This window comes from Pelophylax lessonae (assembly GCF_965119305.1).
Source record: "Pelophylax lessonae genome assembly, chromosome: 5".
NCBI lineage: Eukaryota > Metazoa > Chordata > Amphibia > Anura > Ranidae > Pelophylax > Pelophylax lessonae.
In genome coordinates this window covers 327,102,271-327,124,474 of record NC_138772.1, presented here as the reverse complement: position 1 = coordinate 327,124,474, position 22,204 = coordinate 327,102,271, and the positions used below count along the sequence as shown (strand labels likewise).

The 22,204-nt window shown below is 41.3% G+C and overlaps 1 protein-coding gene across 1 annotated transcript in view; it reads right to left on the bottom strand.

Moving 5' to 3' along the window:
• Positions 1-6,599: 6,599 nt before the first annotated feature.
• The window catches only part of LY86 (lymphocyte antigen 86), a 64,384-nt gene continuing 48,779 nt past the window's right edge, over positions 6,600-22,204 (bottom strand). The window contains exons 3-5 of the mRNA XM_082257485.1: positions 13,088-13,216; positions 9,229-9,281; positions 6,600-6,838 (exon numbers count right to left, since the gene is read on the bottom strand). Of these exons, the coding sequence (XP_082113611.1) occupies positions 6,755-6,838; positions 9,229-9,281; positions 13,088-13,216 (266 nt within the window). The 3' untranslated portion in view covers positions 6,600-6,754. The remainder of the gene's footprint in view (positions 6,839-9,228; positions 9,282-13,087; positions 13,217-22,204) is intronic.

Here is a 22,204-nt window from a genome sequence, read left to right as displayed (position 1 = left end):
TAAGTAGCTATAGGGGTACAACCTTATTGAATAAATGCTTCCGGAAGGGCAGATAAGGGGCTGTGTCTGATTTTCACTTGAGCACTATCGCCTTCCTGGCATAAAATAATAAGAGACCCAAGAGAGTAACACGCACATGAACTTTAATGGCATCCCAGTCTTAGTCCGTAGGGTTCAATATTGAGTTGGCCCACCCTTTGCAGCTATAACAGCTTCAACTCTTCTGGGAAGACTTTCCACAAGGTTTAGGAGTGTGTCTATGGGAATGTTTGACCATTCTTTCAGAAGTGCTTTTGTGAGGTCAGGCACAAGAAGGTCTGGCTTGCAGTCTCCACTCTAATTCATCCCAAAAGTATTCTATAGGTTTGAAGTCAGGACTCTGTCCAGGCCAGTCAAGTTCCTCCACCCCAAACTCGTTCATCAGTGTCTTTATGGTCCTTGCTTTGTGCACTGGTCCAGATCATTTGGTGGAGGGGGGAATTATAGCGTGGGGTTGTTTTTCAGGAGTTGGGCTTGGCCCCTTAGTTCCAGTCAAGGGAACTCTTAAGGCGTCAGGATACCAAGACATTTTGGACAATTTCATGCTATCAACTTTTGTGCAAACAGTTTTGGGATGGCCCCTTCCTGTCCCAACATGACTGCGCACCAGTGCACAAAGCAAGGTCCATAAAGACATGGATGAGCGAGTTTGGGGTGGAGGAACTTGACTGACCTGCACAGAGTCCTGACCTAAACCTGATAGAACACTTTGGGATGAACTAGAGTGGAGACTGCAAGCCAGGCCTTTTCGTCCAACATCAGTGCCTGACCTCACAAATGCGTTTCTGGAAGAATGGTCAAACATTCCTATAGACAAACTCCTAAACCTTGTAGACAGCCTTCCCAAAAGAGTTAAAGCTGTTATAGCTGCAAATGGTGGGCCAACTCAATATTGAACCCTACGGACTAAGACAGGGATGCCACTAAAGTTCCTGTGCATGTAAAAGCAGGTGTCCCAATACTTTTTACAATATAGTGTATTTGCAAATACGTGCTAACTAAACCCCTGTTTTTAACGCCATTTGTTACACAGGAGTATTCAGTTGGTAGCAGGCTGGCCAGGGAGTTGAGCTCAGTGTACTGAGGGCGCCGGTGTACTGAGGGCGCAGGGGCACTGCCCCCCATCCATGCGTCCGGCCCCCTACTCTGCATGCAGGGCGCCGGACGCATGGAGCTTAATGGGTTTTTTTTTCAATCACCTAATTAGAGCCAGATTGAAGGGGGCACACACGCTGAACTCTGTATTGAAGGGGGCACGGCACAATGTTCATTGCATTGAAGGGGGCACGGCACAATGTTCATTGCATTGAAGGGGCACGGCACAATGTTCATTGCATTGATGGGGGCACAGCACAATGTTCATTGCATTGATGGGGGCACGGCACAATGTTCATTGCATTGAAGGGGGCACGCACGCTGAACTCTGCATTGATGGGGGCATGGCACGCTGTTCATTGCATTGAAGAGGGCACGCACGCTGTTCATTGCATTGAAGGGGGCATGCACGCTGATCTCTGCATTGAAGGGGGCATGTACGCTGTTCACTGCATTGAAGGGGGCATGTACGCTGTTCACTGCATTGAAGGGGGCATTTACGCTGGTCTCTGCATTGAAGGGGACATGTACGCTGGTCACTGCATTGAAGGGGGCATGTATGCTGGTCTCTGCATTGAAAGGGGGCATGTACGCTGGTCTCTGCATTGAAGGGGGCATGTACGCTGGTCACTGCATTGAAGGGGGCATGTACGCTGGTCTCTGCATTGAAGGGGGCATGTACGCTGATCTCTGCATTGAAGGGGGCATGTACGCTGGTCACTGTTTTGAAGGGGGACACTGGTCACTGTGCATTGAAAGGGGGCACGCTGGTCGCTGTGCATTGAAAGGGGGCACACTGGTCACTGTGCATTGAAAGGGGGCACGCTGGTCACTGTGCATTGAAAGGGGGCACGCTGGTCACTGTGCATTGAAAGGGGCACGCTGGTCTCTCTGCATTGAAAGGGGGCACACTGGTCTCTCTGCATTGAAAGGGGGCACGCTGGTCTCTCTGCATTGAAAGGGGGCACACTATACCTTAATTACTGAAGGCCCCTTTCACACTTTTGTGACCTCAAAGTTTTTACAGCGTTTTTTGCCGCAGAGCAATGCCTATTACATTTTTCTGTTTGCGCCCCCCCAAAAATTTTGAGCACCAGCCGCCACTGGTTGAGCTGGGAATTTTCTTTGGTTTTGTTTGACATGAGCTCCCCCTGGGGGGCAGAGACAAGTTGTTTTTACAGTGTGTACCAAGCTTTAAGCCTGACACACATGGGCCAAATATCGGCTGGCATTGGCCTATTCATCAGAAACCGGCCGACATTCAGACTGTGTGTACAGCAGCCTGTCCGACAGAAGCTTGCAGAACATCTGACTTCTGTCAAATGGGCATGCTGGGAAAAAAATGCAGCTGATCGGCATCTGATTAGTGCCACATTGGGTTCTGGTGGGGGGCAAGATTCCTGTCAGAACACAAAAGCTCAGTGGGGAGATTGGTGTACTAACATCACATAGTTAGTACAGTGAGCTTGTCAGTTTTTTTCTTTGTTCAGCCTACTGGTTTGAATGAAATTAAACTGTTGATGTGTAAAAGGATTTACTTGCTAAGGAGCCTGACTGCACAACAAGGAAAAAAAGGGTTTAACTGGGTTATAGGGGACTGTTATCTACTTTGTAAAGCATAAAAAATGTGAAGGAACTGCACTAAAAAAGTCATTTCCAGTCATTTTTTCACCTGTGGGGAAGTACAACTCTTTACAATTTTTTGATGAGCACTTCTCTTTCAAAGCAAAGTTATACAACAGAATTCTTTTTACAAAGTTTTCCATTTTGTGTGTAATGACAATTAAATTCTGATTTTTTTACTGAGAAAGACAGAGTGAGAAAACAGCAGTATGAACATGACTTTTCTAAGTAAATTAGAAGCAGAAAAGGTAAAACTTATGCCAGTGCCAGTCCATTGTGTCGGAGTCACTCTTTCCTTATGAACGTTACTTTTCTCCTAAGAGATACCACAGTTTCTGGCAGTTTTAGCAATTTACCACCATGAGAAAACTGATAATTTGCACTATATTTTTAATACAGCTACTCAGGCGTCAATATAAAAAACATTTAATTGCATCAGACACTTGCTATATGACTAAATGAGACGCTAACATATTTGTTTACCAAAGAAAACACTTATTACATTATTGAAAATAAATCAACAAGTGTACTTTATTTTATAGACAGCTGTTTAACGCTTTTGCTGCCAAAGCCCTTTTTCATTTTGCACACAAATGCTGCAATGTAAATTTCTATGTGAAACCGCAAAATGTTATACATTTTCTGAAAGCAGAGAATCCAAAGCAAAAAAATTATGGTAGTTGCAATGTTTTAATGTCACACAATATTAACTCAACTGTTTATCAAATCTATATTTTCAGTAAAAGAGATGTGTAAACTATTTTATTGCACACAAACACAATAAAATCTCAAATTTTCTGTAGAATTTAAAATTTGAGACTGGGTTGAGTAAATGGATATGAAAGATGTCAAGACTTAAATTTGTGTGTGGCCATGAAATAGTGACTAACTAAGATGCCCCAAATACTCCAAAGATGAAGTCTTCAAATTCTTGGGACCGCAGGCCGCAAACCTCTAGCCAACATGAACATGTATAATAGTATTAAAGATAAACACCGTACACAACCAATGGTATGAAATGGCCGTGGTAATTTATTGATTTACCAAATACATGCAAATAATAATTAATTGCAAGAAAAATGTATTCAAATAAACAACGAGAACAAACAGATTCACCAACATCCTTGCTCAGTTATAAGAACTCAAGCATATACTGAGAGATATCAACGCCCCCCTGGATCCAGGGTGGCAGAAAAAACACATAAATTACTGCGACAGGCAGGAATGAGGGAGCTCTTTTGCTAAAAGGTCAAAAGAGGACCAGATCCGGTCCATCTACCTTTTATAGTCCTAGACAGCATTCCAGAATATTTCCAGGTGTTCCCATTGGCTGTCATAGCCCACCTGGGAAAATTAAAGGGAATTCTTAAGGCTGGATGTGGGTTTCCCTGCATCCAATACGCATGTCAGGAGACTATGATCGGCTCTCGGGGCGGCTGCAGAGTTGTTTGCCGGAGGGTCCTGTGCATCTTCTGGTCCGTTTCAGGTCTGAATTCAGCCAAAAAATTCAGACTGAATTCGGACCTGAAACAGTGAACAGGGATGCACCGGACCCCCTGCTGCGAGTCACTCTGCACACAGTGTGAACCCAGCCTAAAGGGACAATGTGCCCAATACAGCATACAGCCAAATTTACATACATTAACAGAAGCTTTAGAAAAAAGGAGATGGGGGGAGCAACTACAGTCCCATGAAGGTGGGCCCAAAGGCTTGAGCCCCCCTTTAATATTACAGCTCATCAGTGTAGAGTTACCCCAAAATAATGGCCCTAAAATTATTCCTTTCACTCTGGTATGCTTGGCATTACCTAAGTTATATAAGTTAACTCTCACTTACATATGCTATGCATCACAATGTGCTCTGTCCTACACGTCTCGTCATAACTAACATAACTAACTACAGTAATCCCCCGCTACATCGCGGTTCAGTTTTTGCGGTCCCGGTAATTCGCAGTTTTTTTTGTAATGTTATTTTACTATATAAATCATTAAAAATGAAATATTTTTGTGTTTTTCATAGCTCTTGCTCTGTCTCTAAGTATCTTTTATGTGTTTAAATTAGTTTCTATTGTTTTAAAAGTGTGTTTAAAGACCTTAAAATGCTTCTACACGTACAGTGACAGTAAAAAAATCATACCTACAATGCATTTTAATAGGGTTTTTCTATTTCGCGGAATTTCACTTTTCGCGGCTGGGTCCGGAACGTAACCCCCGCAATGGAGGGGGGTTTACTGTATACTATTTATGTGGAGTGATAAATTACAGGCTCACGAGGACAAGTACCAGCAATACAACCATAACACTTCTGTATGCAAAATCATTCAAGTAATTTATTACTGTGACTTGCAACATGGTCATGTCTGATGGATAGTTAAGATAATCATAAAAAGGGATGGTATTGATAAAAAGGGATGGTAAAAAGTCTTGATTTCCAAATGTATCTAATCATCAAGGCCATTTATAAGTATCACTTGTAATATGTTTTTCTATTTATTTATTTATTATGTATTGTATTGTCAGGATGTTTTTTTTTTTTTTTTGCAGCATTCATTAATTGTCCAATTCATCCATTTGATTGTATTTTTTTTTTTAACTTTGTAACTAAAGTAGAATAAAATGTTTGATTGCAAAGTTTGTAAGGGAGACTTTTTTTCCCTTACTCCATGCCTAACACCAGTTTCGAAGGAGGGGTTATTTAAGTCTGCTTTCTTGCTCTACACTCAACATTGCAACTATAGAGGGGTTACCGCAGTTGGCTTTGCAGTGGCCACTAATAAACTGATAATGTTGGAACCACTCAACTAGGAACAGAGTTTTAACCTAATAATAGAGTAAAAAAACGATAAAATATAACTATGCTAAATACTAAAGTTGCTTTACTAAAGCATGAGAATGCTCACTTAAAAGCCCAGGGAAGTTTTGTTCACTTCTAATACACAATCATGTATAGAGGAATTTAATAAATCAGAAATTTTCTTGTACATAAATGAATGACTGAAGTGTTTGGAATTTCACTGGCAACATTTTCCACCTGTAGTAAATCAACTGTATATCTCCTGCCAGACCAGTTGTAAAAGGTAGACCCATCTTTTACTCCTTCTTTGCCTTTTCACCCGTAGTGGCTGCCTTGGACAGCTTGTGCACCTCATTATATGGCAAGCATACCCCGGGATCAACACTCAATAAACTGAAATTTGATTGCGTGCTCTGGGATACTGAATCAAGGACAAAAACACATACTATTTTTTGGGTGGCTTATCCTGCAATTGATTTTCTTGCTGCGGTTGTTTAGCAAGGATGCTAATCCATCTGTCAGACATACAAATATCTGGTGCAGGGAGAACCCACAAATCTGAGTTATATAAGGTCAGTGCTAAGACCAAATTTTACAATAAAGAAAGCCTTTACTGGAAATATTTGGAGGCTGTCATTCTTATAATGGCTTGTTTTATTACCATTATTCTGATCCATAGACTTCAATGCTTGCTATGTCACTGACCCACAATAAAACATAGGGGAAATGCCATTTAACTTGCACAAATGCTTCTGACATTCATGAAACAAATATTTTTTTCTAATAGAATATTTCCTGTATATGAGCTCCATCTAGTGGCCAGAATGCATCATCATTTTCTGAAATACCTCAATGAGAAAATATACCACATTTTGGCCCCTAGATGGAGCTGATGATACAGGGATTAAGCTATTAGAAAAAATATAGAGACATTTTGCTCAGTTTGCATGAATGCTTCTGACATGTGTCTAACTAAAGTTTTAATAGAACCCTTAGCATGCAGATCTGGAGTTCTGACTTTACTTTGACTTTTCATTATGCGTTCTTGAGGTCAGGGAAAGCCAGGCAACAAACTTTTTCAGAAGTAGGTCAACAAAGGCATCCACTGTGTTTTCTTTTCCTTTAAGAAGACGGCATGGGCTATTATTTTTTTGCTCTAATGAGAGTGAATAAAACATGCTAAGATGCTAATATGAATAATTGATTACACTATATTTACTGCTAAGTTTGTACATGCCACTACAAGGTTGTCTTCGTTGACCAATACAAAGGATGCGTTGAAATGCCCCTAAAGAACAAAAACAATAGCTGTAAATATCAAACACATAAAACACAAAAGGCTTACATTTCAGCCATTTTATTGATATAAAATATACAATCAGGTTAAAGTGTAGACTACCCTAGTCTCCATGCACACATGCTTAAAAAAATACTCCTAGCAGCAGCTTTTGAGCATTTATTTCTCTGCTTCCAGAAGTTAATAGTGTTATCCTCTGTGTCCATGCACACTATTTCAGTCTAGAAGCGTTTTTGAAGCTGCAGCTTCTAGGAGCAGAAAAAAAAACTATTTTTTTTGTGTTTTGAGAGCAATTTGCTGTCAGAAAAAAACGATGACAGCTCCTAAAGCTCCTTAACGCTGCTAATTGCTGCTAAGCACCAGTTTCCAGCTTTTTTTTTTCTTAGCACGCAGCCATGGGTCTTTCTAACAACCAGTAAATAGCTGGTTTTTAAGCAGCAGGTCAGCAAGTCGGCCACTGCCTCCTTAACAGCAGATGAACGTATGACTCATCAGCTGTCAGTGGGGTTCCCCGTTGACAGTCTAATGTAAACAAAAGAATTCCAGGCATTTAAAACTTGAGAAAAAAAAACAGCGTGGAGGTCCTCCCCTAATCCATACCAGCCCCTTTGGGTCTGGTATGGATTTTAAGGGAAAGCCCATGCCAAAATTTGAAAAAGAAATATGACTTGGGGTCCCCCCAGGATATTTACCAGATCCTTATCTGGGGAAAGGAGAGGACAAGCATGTGCCCCTCCCCTCCTGAACCATATCAGGCCACATGACCTCAACATGAGGGGTGTTTTGGGGCAGGAAGGGCTCTATCCAAAGCATGTAGTCCCTATGTCGATGGGGACAAGGTCCTCTTTCCCTCAACCCTGGCCAGTGGTTGTGGAGGTCTGCAGGTGGGGGAGGTTATCGGAATCTGGAGGTGCCCCTACTTATTCACCGAAAAAAAAAAAGAGTTTCAGACCAGAAAAAATGTTATTCAATCTAGTATTTCCTTCAGTTTTCTCAGCACTTAGGTGGGGATTGAGTGCAGAGAAAGCAGAGTAGCCCAAGCCTCGTGAGAAGACAATCCAGCACTGTGCATTAGCACTGTTTCACAAGATTTGAGATACTCAGTGTTCCCCAGGATCTCTTTGGAAGGATTGTGATGTGAACCCATGCAGTATATTAGCCGGGGGAAAGGTAAGTATATTTATTAACTTTAACAATATATTTTATTTTATTTATTACAGCAATTTGGCATGGGGAGTACAGCAAACCAAATAAGCAGTATCCACTAAAATCAGGGCAGAACTCATCATTTCATGATGTAAGAATGAGAGTGAGGGGCTTATAATATGAGCCAACTGCCTCCTTCAAAACCAATCACTCGAATCACTGAAAAACACCTTGTAAAATTTGTCTAAGTGTCATGGCCATGTTTGTAAGAGCTGCCACTGACCATTGTGTGAATACATAAAAGACTTAGGTAGGTGCAAGTGAGAGAGTATAGTTTTTGGCTCTGTCTGCCTATCAGAGGAGCAGCAGGCAAATCTATAGTGCTTTCTGTCTAGCAGAGAGCAGCATCTGTTAGTGAAGTCTACTCAGTGTGCTCAGTATGTGATTCATTGAGTCTAGAGAGTGTTTCACACTGGGCCAATAGGGAGGCATGTTGGACAGTGGGAGGAAACCTGACCAATGGATACATAGACTTTGATACAGCCCTGGTGATTGGTAGGGACAGGCTGTCTCGGTGCATTCTGGGATACTGTATAAAAGCCAGGAGCACATATGCTGCAGGGTCTTTGGCTCGAGAGCAGAGTCCCAGAGGGAGGGTGGCGGTTGCCTTCTCCTCTGTAGCAGTGGTACGTGGCATCAGAAGGTCGTCCAGAGGGCCAGAGGATCGGAACTGAACACAGAGGTCCAGTAGAGCTGACTGAGGGGGAGACACTGGAGACCCCAGAAAAACAGTATTGTGAGTATGATGAATCGTGTCAAGGGGCCTGACCTGAGGTGGCCAGCCCGGAGTAGAATACACAGTAGACGGGTGTCAGTGGTCAAGAAAGGGGATACTAGAAGAGTATCCTGAAGATACCTTTAGTTCATCAAGTTAATTGGAAAGAGACTTAATCTTAAATCCATCTAGTGGCAAGGTGGATCAACAGCCTGGCTGTATCAACAGATAGATGCCCTCCCAACATTGTGCATAGTTAACATGGAGTATCCCACTAATCCCTTCTCCCAACCCTAATTTATAAAATAAAACACAAAACAACTACATACCCCTGGAATGATTATTTACTGAGCCAAGAAGTAAAGCGATAGACTGAATATTAATGTTCCTAACGGTAACCTTGGGGGACCCGAAAGTGTGAAAAATCCAGCAGTCCTCAAGGGGGTAGTACTACACTTACTTTTAGTATTGGTGGAACCTCAACCCTCAATGGATGATGATAAAATACAAAATCTATAGAGGCAATAAAGAAAAGGATGTAGTGTAAAAAGTCTGGTATAAGCATTAGTCAAATATTTTAGGAAAGCATGGAAAAATGCATTTGTTAAAATTAGACAAGGCAAACAAATAAATGCCCTAAATAAATTTCATCACTTTGCTCTGAATGCTAAAGGTGACAGACTCCTCCCTAAAAGACTGACCTTCCTGTGCTGCTCTGCTGTTCGGTTGCTTATTTGGAACCACCATAAAATGTCTGTCGCTTCCAGGTATAGGAGAACATGTGATCTCCTTCCATGGTGCAATACCGGCAATGCCTGGACATCCAATTGTTAGGCCTGGACTCTGTCACATGAAGGAGGGAGTGACAGAATCAATCCTATGTACGCTTCCATGCTATCCGAAATGGAGCTTAAACAGAGTATTTTCAGTAGCTACAATGAAGTAAGGAGTGGTGGGGGAGCAGAGTGAAGCTGAAAATACATGAATCGGGGTGGGCATTTAGGAGACTGTCACTTTCCTCTGAATAGAGTCCTTAGCCCTTTCATCTAGGTATCAACATTTTATTTAGATACCAGTATCAGTAAATAAAATTGATGTGTCAGATAAATCATGTAAATGTCCTTGGTAATTTAGTTGGACCATTTTTCCTTTCTTGTGCTTACTACATATTTTGATATTTTGGTTTAGTTTCTGGCAAACTGTATAACATAATTACGACTCCAGATAGATCTGAACTTCAAAGCCAGTGTATCCACCTTGGTGTCAATGTGTGGCTTGTTCTCAGCTAGGTTTCATATAAATTGTGAAAGGTGACCATACTCTGGTTGTTGAAAATCTTCTTTTATTGCTAGTCCATTCTCTAAAAAGTGATTCACGGTGGATTTTTTTTTTTGCCAAATGCCCATTTACAATAGAGCAAATGAACTGCAACTGGGAGTTAAGTGTTTGGCGCTCCCGCGCGGTCACGGACCCCCCCGCGCGTGTGACCGGCGGACTCGATGTCCGCCGGTCACTCGGCGATCGTCGGTGCAGAGGGAGAAAGGCAGGCGGCTAATGTAAACAAGCCACCTGTCATTCTCCCCTGTGTATGAATGGTGATCATACGGTTCTACTATGTAGGATCACTGTTCATACACCTCAAGCCACAGCCAATCACAGTTAGAATCACGCCCCTAGAGACACACATAACCCCTCCCTCTCAAAAAAAGTTAACCCCTTCACTGCCAGTGTAATTTTACAGTAACAGTGCATATGTATAGCACTGATTACTGTAGAAATGTCACTGGTAACCCCAAAAGTGTCAAAAATGTCAGTCAAGGGTCCATTCTGTCCACCGCAATGTCGCAGTACCTCAAAAAAAATCGCAGATCGCCGCCATTACGCGTTAAAAAAACAACAAAAATGACAAAAATCTTTCCCTTTGTTAGTAAACGCGATAACTTTTGCGCAAACCAATCAAAATACGCTTTTTGTGATTTTTTTTTACCAAACATATGTAGCATAAAACAAATTGGCCGAAAATGTTAAAAAATTTTGATTTTTACATTTTTTTTGGGGAATTTCATATAAAAAATATTTGAAAAATATTGTTATTTTTGCAAAATTGACGCTCTTTTTTATAGCGCATGATCAAAATATCGCACAGGTGATCAAATACCACCAAATGAAAGCTCTGTTTGTGGGAAAAAAAGGACGTCAAATTAGTTTAGCTACAGCGTCGCACGACCGTGCAATTGTCCATTAAAGTCACGCAGTGCCGAATCGCAAAATAGGCCCTGGTCAGGAAGGGGGTAAAATCTTCCGGGGCTTAAGTGGTTAAACTCTGTAGCTCCTGCTGGATTTTGCTCCTAATCCCCTTGTGGAGGCGCCATTTGTGGATGGACATTTTATGGTTACACAACCTATCACATTGCTATAATCTTTTTATATGGACTATAAACTGAAGCACTTATGAATAAATAGTTGTGGAACAAATCATCTGAGTTTGGTTCGGGGGTTGCGGCACAGCCCCATTGACTTGCATGACCGAGTGTGACAGGTAGTGCCACCTGTCAATTTAACATGGCGTATTTAATTTGGCACAGTGCATAGCATCATGGCTGCGGCATGTGAACAGCCCCCTTTGGCTGTATTATAAATTTTAGGTGGGCAGACATGGGGGTGGAAAAACTACAGCTCAACTGCCTGTTTTTACCACCCTCTAACCACCCATGTAAAAGAGACCAAACAGATGAGTGGTCATCCTTGAAGATTTATATGCAGATTTATACAATCTACTCCTATAGCAAAATATCCCCAACAGAGTTCCTTTTCCAACTATACTCAGTCATTTTAAAATCACATGATGTAGTGATGTAGAGTTCATTTGTGAAAGGTGGCACCCTGGCTATGGCCTCGAGGAAGAAGATGAAGACACAAACTACTGAACCTGTTGAACTTGCATTTTTATATATCATACATTTTATATATCATATTATTTTGTTTACATTCCCCAATTATAATAGTATCATTAATGTTTTAAGCTTGAGAGAATTTGTGCATATTTTAAATCTTTTTGTCAGTCAGGAGTGAGATAAGGACACCGACAGGTTAATATTATATTACAAGCCGTTTTACGGTTTCCATTTACAGCTCCGCCCCTCCTCCTGTCTTTAAATTCTTCTGTTGCTATTCCTTTCCATGACTTGATAAAGTGCATGGCGCGAAACATGTAGTCATGGCAACAAGATAGACTGCGTTACACCCTGGTTCCTGGTTTCTTACTGCAAGCGGCGCCCTTCTGGTTCATGTCCTCACACCGGTGTAATGTTAAAAAACCCTACCCCGTGAAAATTCCCTACACTCATCACTTCCGGTGCAGTACATCGTGCATTAGCTGAGCCGCTTCCCAGTGCGCATGCTCAGGCAGTAAATGATCGGCTCACACCGGAAGTGACGAGGGTAGGGAATTTTTACGGGGTAGGATTGTTTTAACGTTACAACGGCTTCCTGTGAAATAACCCTACCACCGTTCCCAGTGCTTAAAGCGTTGGGTTAGCAAATGATGTCGGCTTCCCGTGAAAATACCCTACCCTCGTTCCCCGGCGGGTTGAGGAAAATGTAAAAGTGTCTCCTAATGGAGGAAAATTTAAAATATATGAATATATTTTTGTTATCATTCCATTTCAATTAATATATATACATTTTCTTAGGAGGCACTTTTACATTTTTCTTGACCCGCCGGGGAACAAGGGTAGGTTATTTTGACGGGATGCCGCCGCTTTAAGGACTGGTAACGAGGGTAGGCTTCTTTCACGGAAGCCGAGATCATTTACTGTGCGCGCATGTGCAGTGGGAAGCGGCTCAGCTGATGACTGACATACCCTAACTGGAAGTGACGAGGGTAGGGAATTTTCACAGGTCGGGTTTTTTAATGGAACACCGGAACAACAGCAGAGATACTCCATCCCTGCGCCGGCTGGCTTCCGGCTTTGAACGTACACCGAACAGTGGTCTTTGCCGGTTGGATTTCTCAGCACTCAAGCTGCACGCTGCCGGTGCCCTTGTTTACCTCCAGTCCAGGGTGATGTATGCATTTCAATGTATTTCTTTCTCTGGTTCCCATCACCAATAAACTGTGATTCTTTTAAACTGGACATTCACCTGGCTTTTTGTCCCTTGGATCCTGGTGTCCCTATGCGCTGCCATTTTATGTATTTGTATTGGAGAAAGAGTTGCCTATCCTAGCTGTTTTTATTTGGGCAATTATTAGTCACTCTGTCCTCAAGCATACTGTATCTGAAACTCTAAAATAAATCCCAGTCCAAAAGGCATCTTACCTCCTTTTTTCTTCCCGCAGAAAGAATATGCTTGGAGATTTCTCTCACAAATTATTATTTCTTGAGTTAGAAGTATATGGCCATTGTAAGAAACAATTAAACGAAAGAGCAGCAAATTGATATCATGCCCTGAAAAACAAAAGATGTCATATTTGCATCATAAATGACTTTACCAAATGATTTTATTGGAAACACAGTACTATAGTACAAGCCCAAAAGATCCAAGCAAATCATTTTACATTAGATCAGGCATGTAAACAAGAGATCAAGTATCATAACCAGGAATGCATAATGGACGATCACTGCACCATAAAGTGCAAGAATAGAGTTACAATACAATTACAATTTTTTTTTAGAAATCGCTCTACTGAAAAGTAGTCTTCCCGGTCATGACTACAGACTGCCGGTGGTGAGAGCTGGAGGTGCGGAGGATGGTCTATGTGGACAGCTTTACCCCGGATACCTGCATACATAGATGTGCCTCTTTTAATCATCAACCATGTGAGTTGCTAAATGTTGAACCTTCATTAAATGTACCAATATTGCTACACTTAGAGGCGCCTCTCTTCTCTTTTAACCACTTGCCGACCGCCGCACGACTATTTACTGCGACGGTCAGCCCCTCACAGGCGCGGTCACGGACCCCCCCGCGCATGTGACCGGCGGACCCGATGTCCGCCGGTCACTCTGCGATTGTCGGTGCAGAGGGAGAAAGGCAGGCGGCTAATGTAAACAAGCCGCCTGTCATTCTCCCCTGTGTATGAATGGTGATCATACGGTTCTACTATGTAGGACCGTTGATCACTGTTCATACACCTCAAGCCACAGCCAATCACAGTTAGAATCACGCCCCTAGAGACACACATAACCCCTCCCTCTCAAAAAAAGTTAACCCCTTCACTGCCAGTGTAATTTTACAGTAACAGTGCATATGTATAGCACTGATTACTGTAGAAATGTCATTGGTAACCCCAAAAGTGTCAAAAATGTCAGTCAAGGGTCCGATCTGTCCGCTGCAATGTCGCAGTACCTCAAAAAAATTGCAGATCGCCGCCATTACGCGTTAAAATAAACAACAAAAATTACAAACATCTTTCCCTTTGTTAGTAAACGCGATAACTTTTGCGCAAACCAATCAAAATACGCTTTTTGTGATTTTTTTTTACCAAACATATGTAGCATAAAACAAATTTTTTATGAAAATGTTAAAAAATTTTGATTTTTACATTTTTTTGGGGAATTTCATATAAAAAAATGTGAAAAATATTGCTATTATTTTTTGCTCTTTTTTTGTTTATAGGGCATGATCAAAAAATCGCACAGGTGATCAAATACCACCAAAAGAAAGCTCTGTTTGTGGGAAAAAAAGGGCGTCAAAATTGTTTAGGTACAGCGTCGCATGACCGCGCAATTGTCCGTTAAAGTCACGCAGTGCCGAATCGCAAAATACCCCCTGGTCAGGAAGGGGGTAAAATCTTCCGAGGCTTAAGTGGTTAACCACTTGCCGACTGCCAGCAGTACATATATTGCAGCAGGTTGGCTTTATCCCATGAAATGACATAACTGCACGTCTGTTCGCAGGACCATGAATGGGAGCGCTCACGCGCCCATTTGCCACAGGGAAAGTTGATCTGCGGGTTTGGCGGTCACGATTGCTGCCGGGCATCCATAATTGCTCCCCGTGAAGACAGAACGGCGGCCTGCTGTTGTAAACACGACAAACCACTGTTCTGTCAGCAATGAACACAGGGATCCTGTGTTCCTCCTATTTAGGAATACAGGTCCCTGTATTCATTTCATAAGTACATCCCCCGCAAAGTTAGGAAGCACCCCCTAGGAACACATTTAACCCCTTGATCGCCCATTGGTGTTAACCCTTTTCCTGCCAGTGTCAGTAGTACAGTAACAGTGCATATGTTTAGGACTGATTACTGTAGTAATGTCACTGGTACCAACAAAAATGTCAGGTGTCCGATCTGTCCACCGCAATGTCGCAGTCCCGCTAAAAATCGCTGATCGCCGCCATTAAAAAAAAAGATATAAATAAAAATTACATTACTTTTTCCCCTAGTTTGTAGATGCGATAACTTTTGCGCAAACCAATCAATATACTCCTATTGGGATTTTTTTTTTTACCAAAAATATGTTTTAGAATACAAATTGGCCTAAAATGATGAAAAAATTTGATTTTTTAATTTATTTTTTGGGAATGTTATATAGCAGAAAGTGAAAAATATAGTTTTTTTTCTCCAGAATTGGCGCTCTTTTTTTGTTTATAGTGCAAAAAATAAAAATCGGAGAGGTGATCAAATACCACCAAAAGAAAGCTCTATTTATGGGAAAAAAGGACATCAATTTTATTTGGGTACAGCATCGCACGATCATGCAATTGTCAGTTAAAGTAATGCAGTGCCGAATCACAAAAAATGCCTGGTCATTAAGGGGGTAAAACCTTCGGTCCAGAAATGGTTAAGGGATGGGGATCTGCATGTCTGGGTGATGGTTTGCTTGGTAGCTCTAAATATATATAAAATGACAGTGACAAGAGATATTATTAATAGGTTTTGAAGGAAGCCTTTAAAATGTTTGCTATAAAGATGGCTGTTTTACAAGAATTCTCTTCACTGACAACAGGGGAAAAAAAGCAATTAAAAAAGAAGATTTTAAGCCTCTCCTGCTCTATTCATAAGTAAAAAGTAATTTTGGGCTTGGGTTACTCAAAAGCATATCTATCTGTTATAAAGTCTCTTCCCTTCACTTTTTTTCATTGTAAATCTGTGTATAAATGCAGACATTGTTTATCCAAAAATTAAAATATTCTTATGCTGCTGTGGATATAGGACTTCTGTGAATATACTTATTATTTAAGACCAGTTATTTATTATGGCTAACTTGCTTGACATAGGAGCCACAAGTTCATCAATAAAGGACCAGAAATAATATTCGGTGAATGTAATGCAAAAGCAAAAAGTCAGAGACTGGACATACTACAGTAGATGGTCAGAGACTGTGGGCATGCTACCAGAAATGGTCAGAGATTACCGATATACTACAGGCAGGGTTAGAAATCGGGACATGCTGAAACCTGAGAATGAGGACATGTTAAGCCTCGTACATACGATCAGATTATCAAATTATCTTTCGTCCATTTTTTGTTGCATGCTAGTCTCATGTGGAAAGTAAAGAGGTTACTTTCATACGAAAATTCCCGTACGACAGAATTCAACTTCAGAAGTGATGTCATGTGTTGGATTGTTTTGTATGTGTTCTTTCGTTTCTGAGCATGTGTAGTCTTGCTCTTACGATTTTTTCGGACGGAAACTGTACTAATTAAACGTAAATCTGAAGGGGGGTGTACGTGACCAGTGTTCAAATGTGCCACATCCCTAATATACAATACAAAGAGAGGGGTTCCCCTAAATGGGACTTTTAAGGCACAGAAAAATATAATGATATTATGGTCGATAAATTTCAAAAAGGTGATATTTTATTAAATGTGTATAAACAAATAAAGATTAAAAACATATACAAGCTAGACCAGATGGCAATAATGCAACCAAACACTAGAACTTTAACCCGACATGTTTGGAAGATAATAACTTTCTCTTCTTCTTCAGGGGAAGCTCAAGTAAGTGTTCTATTGATAGAAAAATATGTATATAAGTATTATATAATACTGGTTATACATTTAGATACAAAAAAAGATTCAGGAGTATTGTATTAGAAACACTTACAAGGTTGATGGTATCTGGACTTAATAGCTTGTAAACAGGATTAAAACCAAAAGGCTGGGCTTGGTCTGACTAGCGGTGTAGGCTGCTGATGTAATTATGCAGGTAGAGTGGTACAGCAAGGTAGGTCAGATGTGAGTCTCCCACTGCAGGCATCTGAAGTCCAATAGAGTTAGGAAGCCAGAGCAGGTGCCATAACCAGTCCCCTCCACTGATGTTATCTAAGCCAAATAGAAAGGCTAAATTTAGAATTCTAAAAGGGTAATGTTTTGCAAGGTCTGTGAGCACCAAAAGTGCTCAAAGTCTAGGGTTATAAATAACATCAAAATAAGATGAAGGTGGCTCAGTTTTACCTTATAGGGTGTATAGTCAGATATGCAGATCCTCTCCAGCGAGCAGACAGCAAATACTGTGCTGTCCGAACGCTGGTAGGAAGTCTATAAGAAGGTAACCTAATTAGGGGAAAGAGGCAGCAGCTGGCATCCAGAAATGGGCTTCCTGGATCGCCAGTGCCAGACCCGCCCCCATCCGACGTGTGCGCCGCATAACAGCGTGACGTGGTGTGGGCGGGGCCGGCGCTTGCGTTCCACCGGCACGGCGTCCGAAAACCGGAAGTTCAACAGAACATCCGGTTTTCGATTGGTGCGCACGAACCCGGAGGAAGTGCTGGATGGAAGCTAGCACCAATGGGAGACATCGCAACATAGCGATGCGTCTCCACCGTGCCGGGATGTCTGCAGAGGGAGACCTAAGGAGCGACCTAAATGCAAGAAATATGTCTGAAAAGACCATAAGTCAAAAGAGAAGGAATTGGATCCAATAGGATCAATTGAATATACAGCTGCAAATAAACATCTCAATATGTGTTTAAGAATATATAGGACACCGCTAGAGATCAAAGAACCCATTTGCCAGGGTCTTGTAGTAGAAACAATATAATCACAAATCAAATCACATGTAATAAAACAGTGGCATATATCAAACGGTTGACAGAAAAATATATTCAGACTTAAGATGTTAAAAATAGACAACCGGCAATTTAACATTGTGGAAAAAAGAAGGACATGCATATCTTTAATATGACAGTAATAAAGCATATTACAAGTTGGAAACACATTACTTTACACTTCCATTCCTCCTGAGTCAAAGCCCTCCAGGAATGGCTTAAAGGATAGCATGCCATTTAACCCTGGTGGCTCAGTGGCTCTAAGGGAATAGATCCACCTCAGCTCAAGTTGGAGGAGACTTTTGTTCCAGTCGGACGTTGTGTTGACGTACGATAAAAATTTTAAAGCCTGCACATCCAGTTTTTGTCGTATGAAAATTCGTAATCGGCTGTCGAAAGCACTATACTAACAATTCGAAAATCGGCAGATCGTTCGTCAGACGAAATTTTACTTCCGATTTTCTTATACGGGCTTTTGGAGATCACTACCATTACAGTGTCTTTACAAAACAGGACAATTATTAGCCCTACTAAAAGTTACTGGGACCACTTTAGCTATTCCATTCACCAAAATCTATCTAAAAGAGGTCAGAGAAAAATGGACAACACAGAAAGAAAATAAGAAAGTGTAAAAGAAAATAATCATTTATTGAGTAGAAAGCAGTTTATTAAATATTTTCCTTCATTGTTCTTCCAAAAAATCACTGACTACTGGCTGCTGGGGCCTGAGGGTTGCACACTAATAGCTGCCAAATGCCCGCAGTTTGAGAAACAGGGCTGTTGTCCATGAAATTACCTGTCCAATAAAGCATGAGGGAACTATCCCAGAGTATTTTCATACATTAGGCTATCTGTCATTTGTTTATTGCTGTTTGTGACATCAGTGGTGAGATTTCTCTTGCATTTTTCTCCCTTTGGCACCAGGACATGAAATGAGGGGAACAGATGACACTGGGACATTAAGGTACAGGCAGCAAAAATCTCAAAGTCCTCACAAGATCACTTTACTGCAGACTCACGGGCCATCAAATTACTCTAGTCACAATGTTGTTTTTTTTCTTTTTCTTAGTATAATTTTTGCTGCCATTTGCAGGCACTCAATGACTTGATGGAACTCTGGGAAGAAGGAGACTCATCAGGTTGGCCTTTTTCTGATGAATTAATTGATCAGACGGCCACTCTAGAAAATTGTGAAGCAGAGCCCATTTTTCCTCCTCCATCCTCATATAAATCCAAATCCCAACTTTTTCCTATATTGCAATCTAACCCTAACATTTGGGCCTTTACCCAACAAGTGATTAGGGAAATTCAGAAGACTAAGTGGAAAGATGTGAATTCCTCTAACCTGAATGATAGTCAGATTAGGGCTATTCAATCACTTCAAAACGACTCCTCCCTTACAATAAAACCCTCAGACAAGGGCGGAAACGTCGTTGTAATGGACACATTAGGGTATGAAGCTATGGTTTTGGACATTTTGAATAACAAAGATTGGTATAGAAAAATTTCTGAAAGTTTCCTAGCAAGAATAATCATCAAATATCGTCAGCTTATCTTTGAAGCCTATTCTAGAGCCTTGATAGACAAGAAAACTTGGGAATTTTTGAATATCAAGGATCCTAAAACCCCTACTATGTATGCCTTACCTAAGGTTCACAAAAACCTCAAAAAACCCCCAGGGAGACCAATAGTCTCTGGCAATGGCTGTCTAACGGAACGAGCAAGCCAATTAGTGGATGATTACCTGCGTCCCCATGTACTGGCTTTGCCTTCCTACATTAGGGACACCAGTGATCTCATCAAAGCCATTGATGGCATCCAAGTCCCTGAGGAGGCATGGCTAGTGGGCATTGATGTAGAGGCCCTCTACAACTCCATCCCACATCATTGTGGGGTTCGAGTTGTGGAGGGCTTCTTATCAGAAAGAGGAGGTTCTTCAGTGGAATATAATGCCTTTGTCATCTCACTCCTTAGATTTATTTTGTCCAACAATGTCTTCTTGTTCAATGGCTCCCATTACCTCCAGGTGCAGGGTGTGGCTATGGGGACCAAGTGTGCCCCCTCATATGCCAACCTGCACCTGGGGGGATGGGAGCGTGACCTTTTTTCCAGGGATAACCTGGAGTCTCTTTTATCTTGTATACTCCTTTGGAGAAGATTTATTGATGACATTTTTATGATTTGGACAGGTTCTCTAAGCATGCTGTTGAGATTTTTTGAGGTGTTGAAAGTCAATGACTTCAATCTCAAATTTACCTACACTTATAGCCAAAGGTCTTTGGACTTTTTGGATATTATCATTTATGTAGATGAAGATGGCATTTTGGGTTTCACGCTCTTCCGTAAAACCACTGCAGGTAACACTATACTGAGGGCAGACAGTTCCCATCCTCAACCTTTGGTATCCAGTATACCATATAGCCAGTATTTAGGATTACGGCGTAATTGTACGAAATCTGAAGATTTCGAGAGAGAAGCCAAAAACTTACAGAGGAGACTTTTATGTAGAGGCTATAGTAGGGCCTGTTTGAAAAAATCTTATCATAGAGCAAAAAAATGGAACAGGACTGACTTGATTTTTGGCAAAAAGACAAAGAATAAAACCAATACTGATGGGGTACGTCTAATTACACGATATTCTGGTCAACATGACCAGGTACGGTCAATTCTTAAAAAATTTTGGTACCTCTTATGCCCGCCCCCAAATAACTTTTAAAAGGTCTCGCTCCTTAAGGGACCAATTGGTTCATAGTCACTATGCTCCTTCAAATAAATGTAAAAAAACACTTACAGGCACATATTCCTGCAGAAAATGCAATTTCTGCAGATATCTGCCTAATTTAAGTGAAATTATTCTTCCCAATGGAAAATTGTATAGACCGAATTTCTATGCAAACTGTCAAACAGTAGGAATTGTCTATATAATGTATTGCAGTTGTAAAGCCTTCTACATAGGCAAAACAAAAAGGCCTTTTTTTAATCAAATTCGTGACCATGTCAAACTTGTCAAGAACAAAAAGTTCGAAAGTCCCATTAGCCGACATATGGGTTTATACCATGGCTTTGATGATAGGATGATGACCTTCTTTGCTTTGGAACACATCCCACTCAATGAAAGAGGTGGAAGTGTAGATAGAAATTTATTGCAACGTCAAACCAAGTGGATATTTAATTTATCAGCTATTCAGTATCCTGGTATAAATGAATCCATTAGTTTCAAACCCTTTCTTGGCTAGGTAATGTCAATTGTATTTATTGCTGATTCAGTACAGGATTTCTGATGCTGGCCAGCATTTTGGATTTTGAACCCTTGTTACAAAGTCCCCTTTTTCTAGGTGCCTATATTGGCACATGACATATATTTCGGTAAAATTGCCTTACAACAATTATATGTTTATTTTTTCAGATGTAGTTTATCTACCTTTCAAAGAACAAGAACATTTTGTGATTTGCCCATTGGATATTTTTTCCTGACCCCTGCCGTCATGTGGATGCGACTGTGGGTGGCAGACCCTAAGGTGAGCACATTGGGGGACCCATTGGATCCGAGCCTATTTCCAGCCTCTGTCCTTGTTGCCCATATGGGCACCCGCGGTGCCCTACACTTCTTTTCCAGGAAAATTGGTCCAACCTGGTCAGTAGCAGCACCGCTTTCAAACTCCCAGGTGTCCTTCAATGGAGTTTCATAAAAACCTCTTCTTTCTAATTTTCATTTCTATCACAATACTGACTGATTTACTAATTGGGTTAATCTTCTTCTTTATGACCTTTTGTGTCTTTAGATTTTCCCCATTATACAGGCATTGTGGATATATCTTTTGAAATCCGGCCTTTAATAATGCTGTCAGTTTCATTTGGATCCATTTCAGATTGTCTCTGGCGATCTGCTACCTCCTCTGCATACATTATGTCCGGACCGGATGTTGCCATCCCCGACCTTCCGGTTCCGGCGGAACAATGCGATGCGGTCGCGTCTTGATGACGCACTTCCTCTTCGGTCTCCATTGGACCACTGGGCGTACCTCGCTCTCACTCCCTCGGTGACGTCAGACGCCGAGGGAGTGGAGAGGGTGTATAAATGCCGGCGCAATACGGTCAGTATTACACTAGACCACCGGGGAACGACATATGAGCTTCGAGACCATTTGCGGTAAATGAAATCTTCTAAACCCTGCTTCTCTCCTTACATCTTTTTGTATATTAGATGCTGACTATGTCCTTCCATGCCTCTCTCTTCTTTCTCCTCCCGTGCAGTCTCTTTCATTTTGAGCGTACTATTGGAAAATTTGTTCAATTACAATGGCGTTGAACTTTTGAATACTGCATGATAATCCATGTGCCCCATTTTTGCCAATTTTGGGTAAGTATGCATACCCTCAAAACTTGACAGACCCGCATTGCGTTTGTCATTGTCATTAATAAACTCCATTTTTCTCTTTA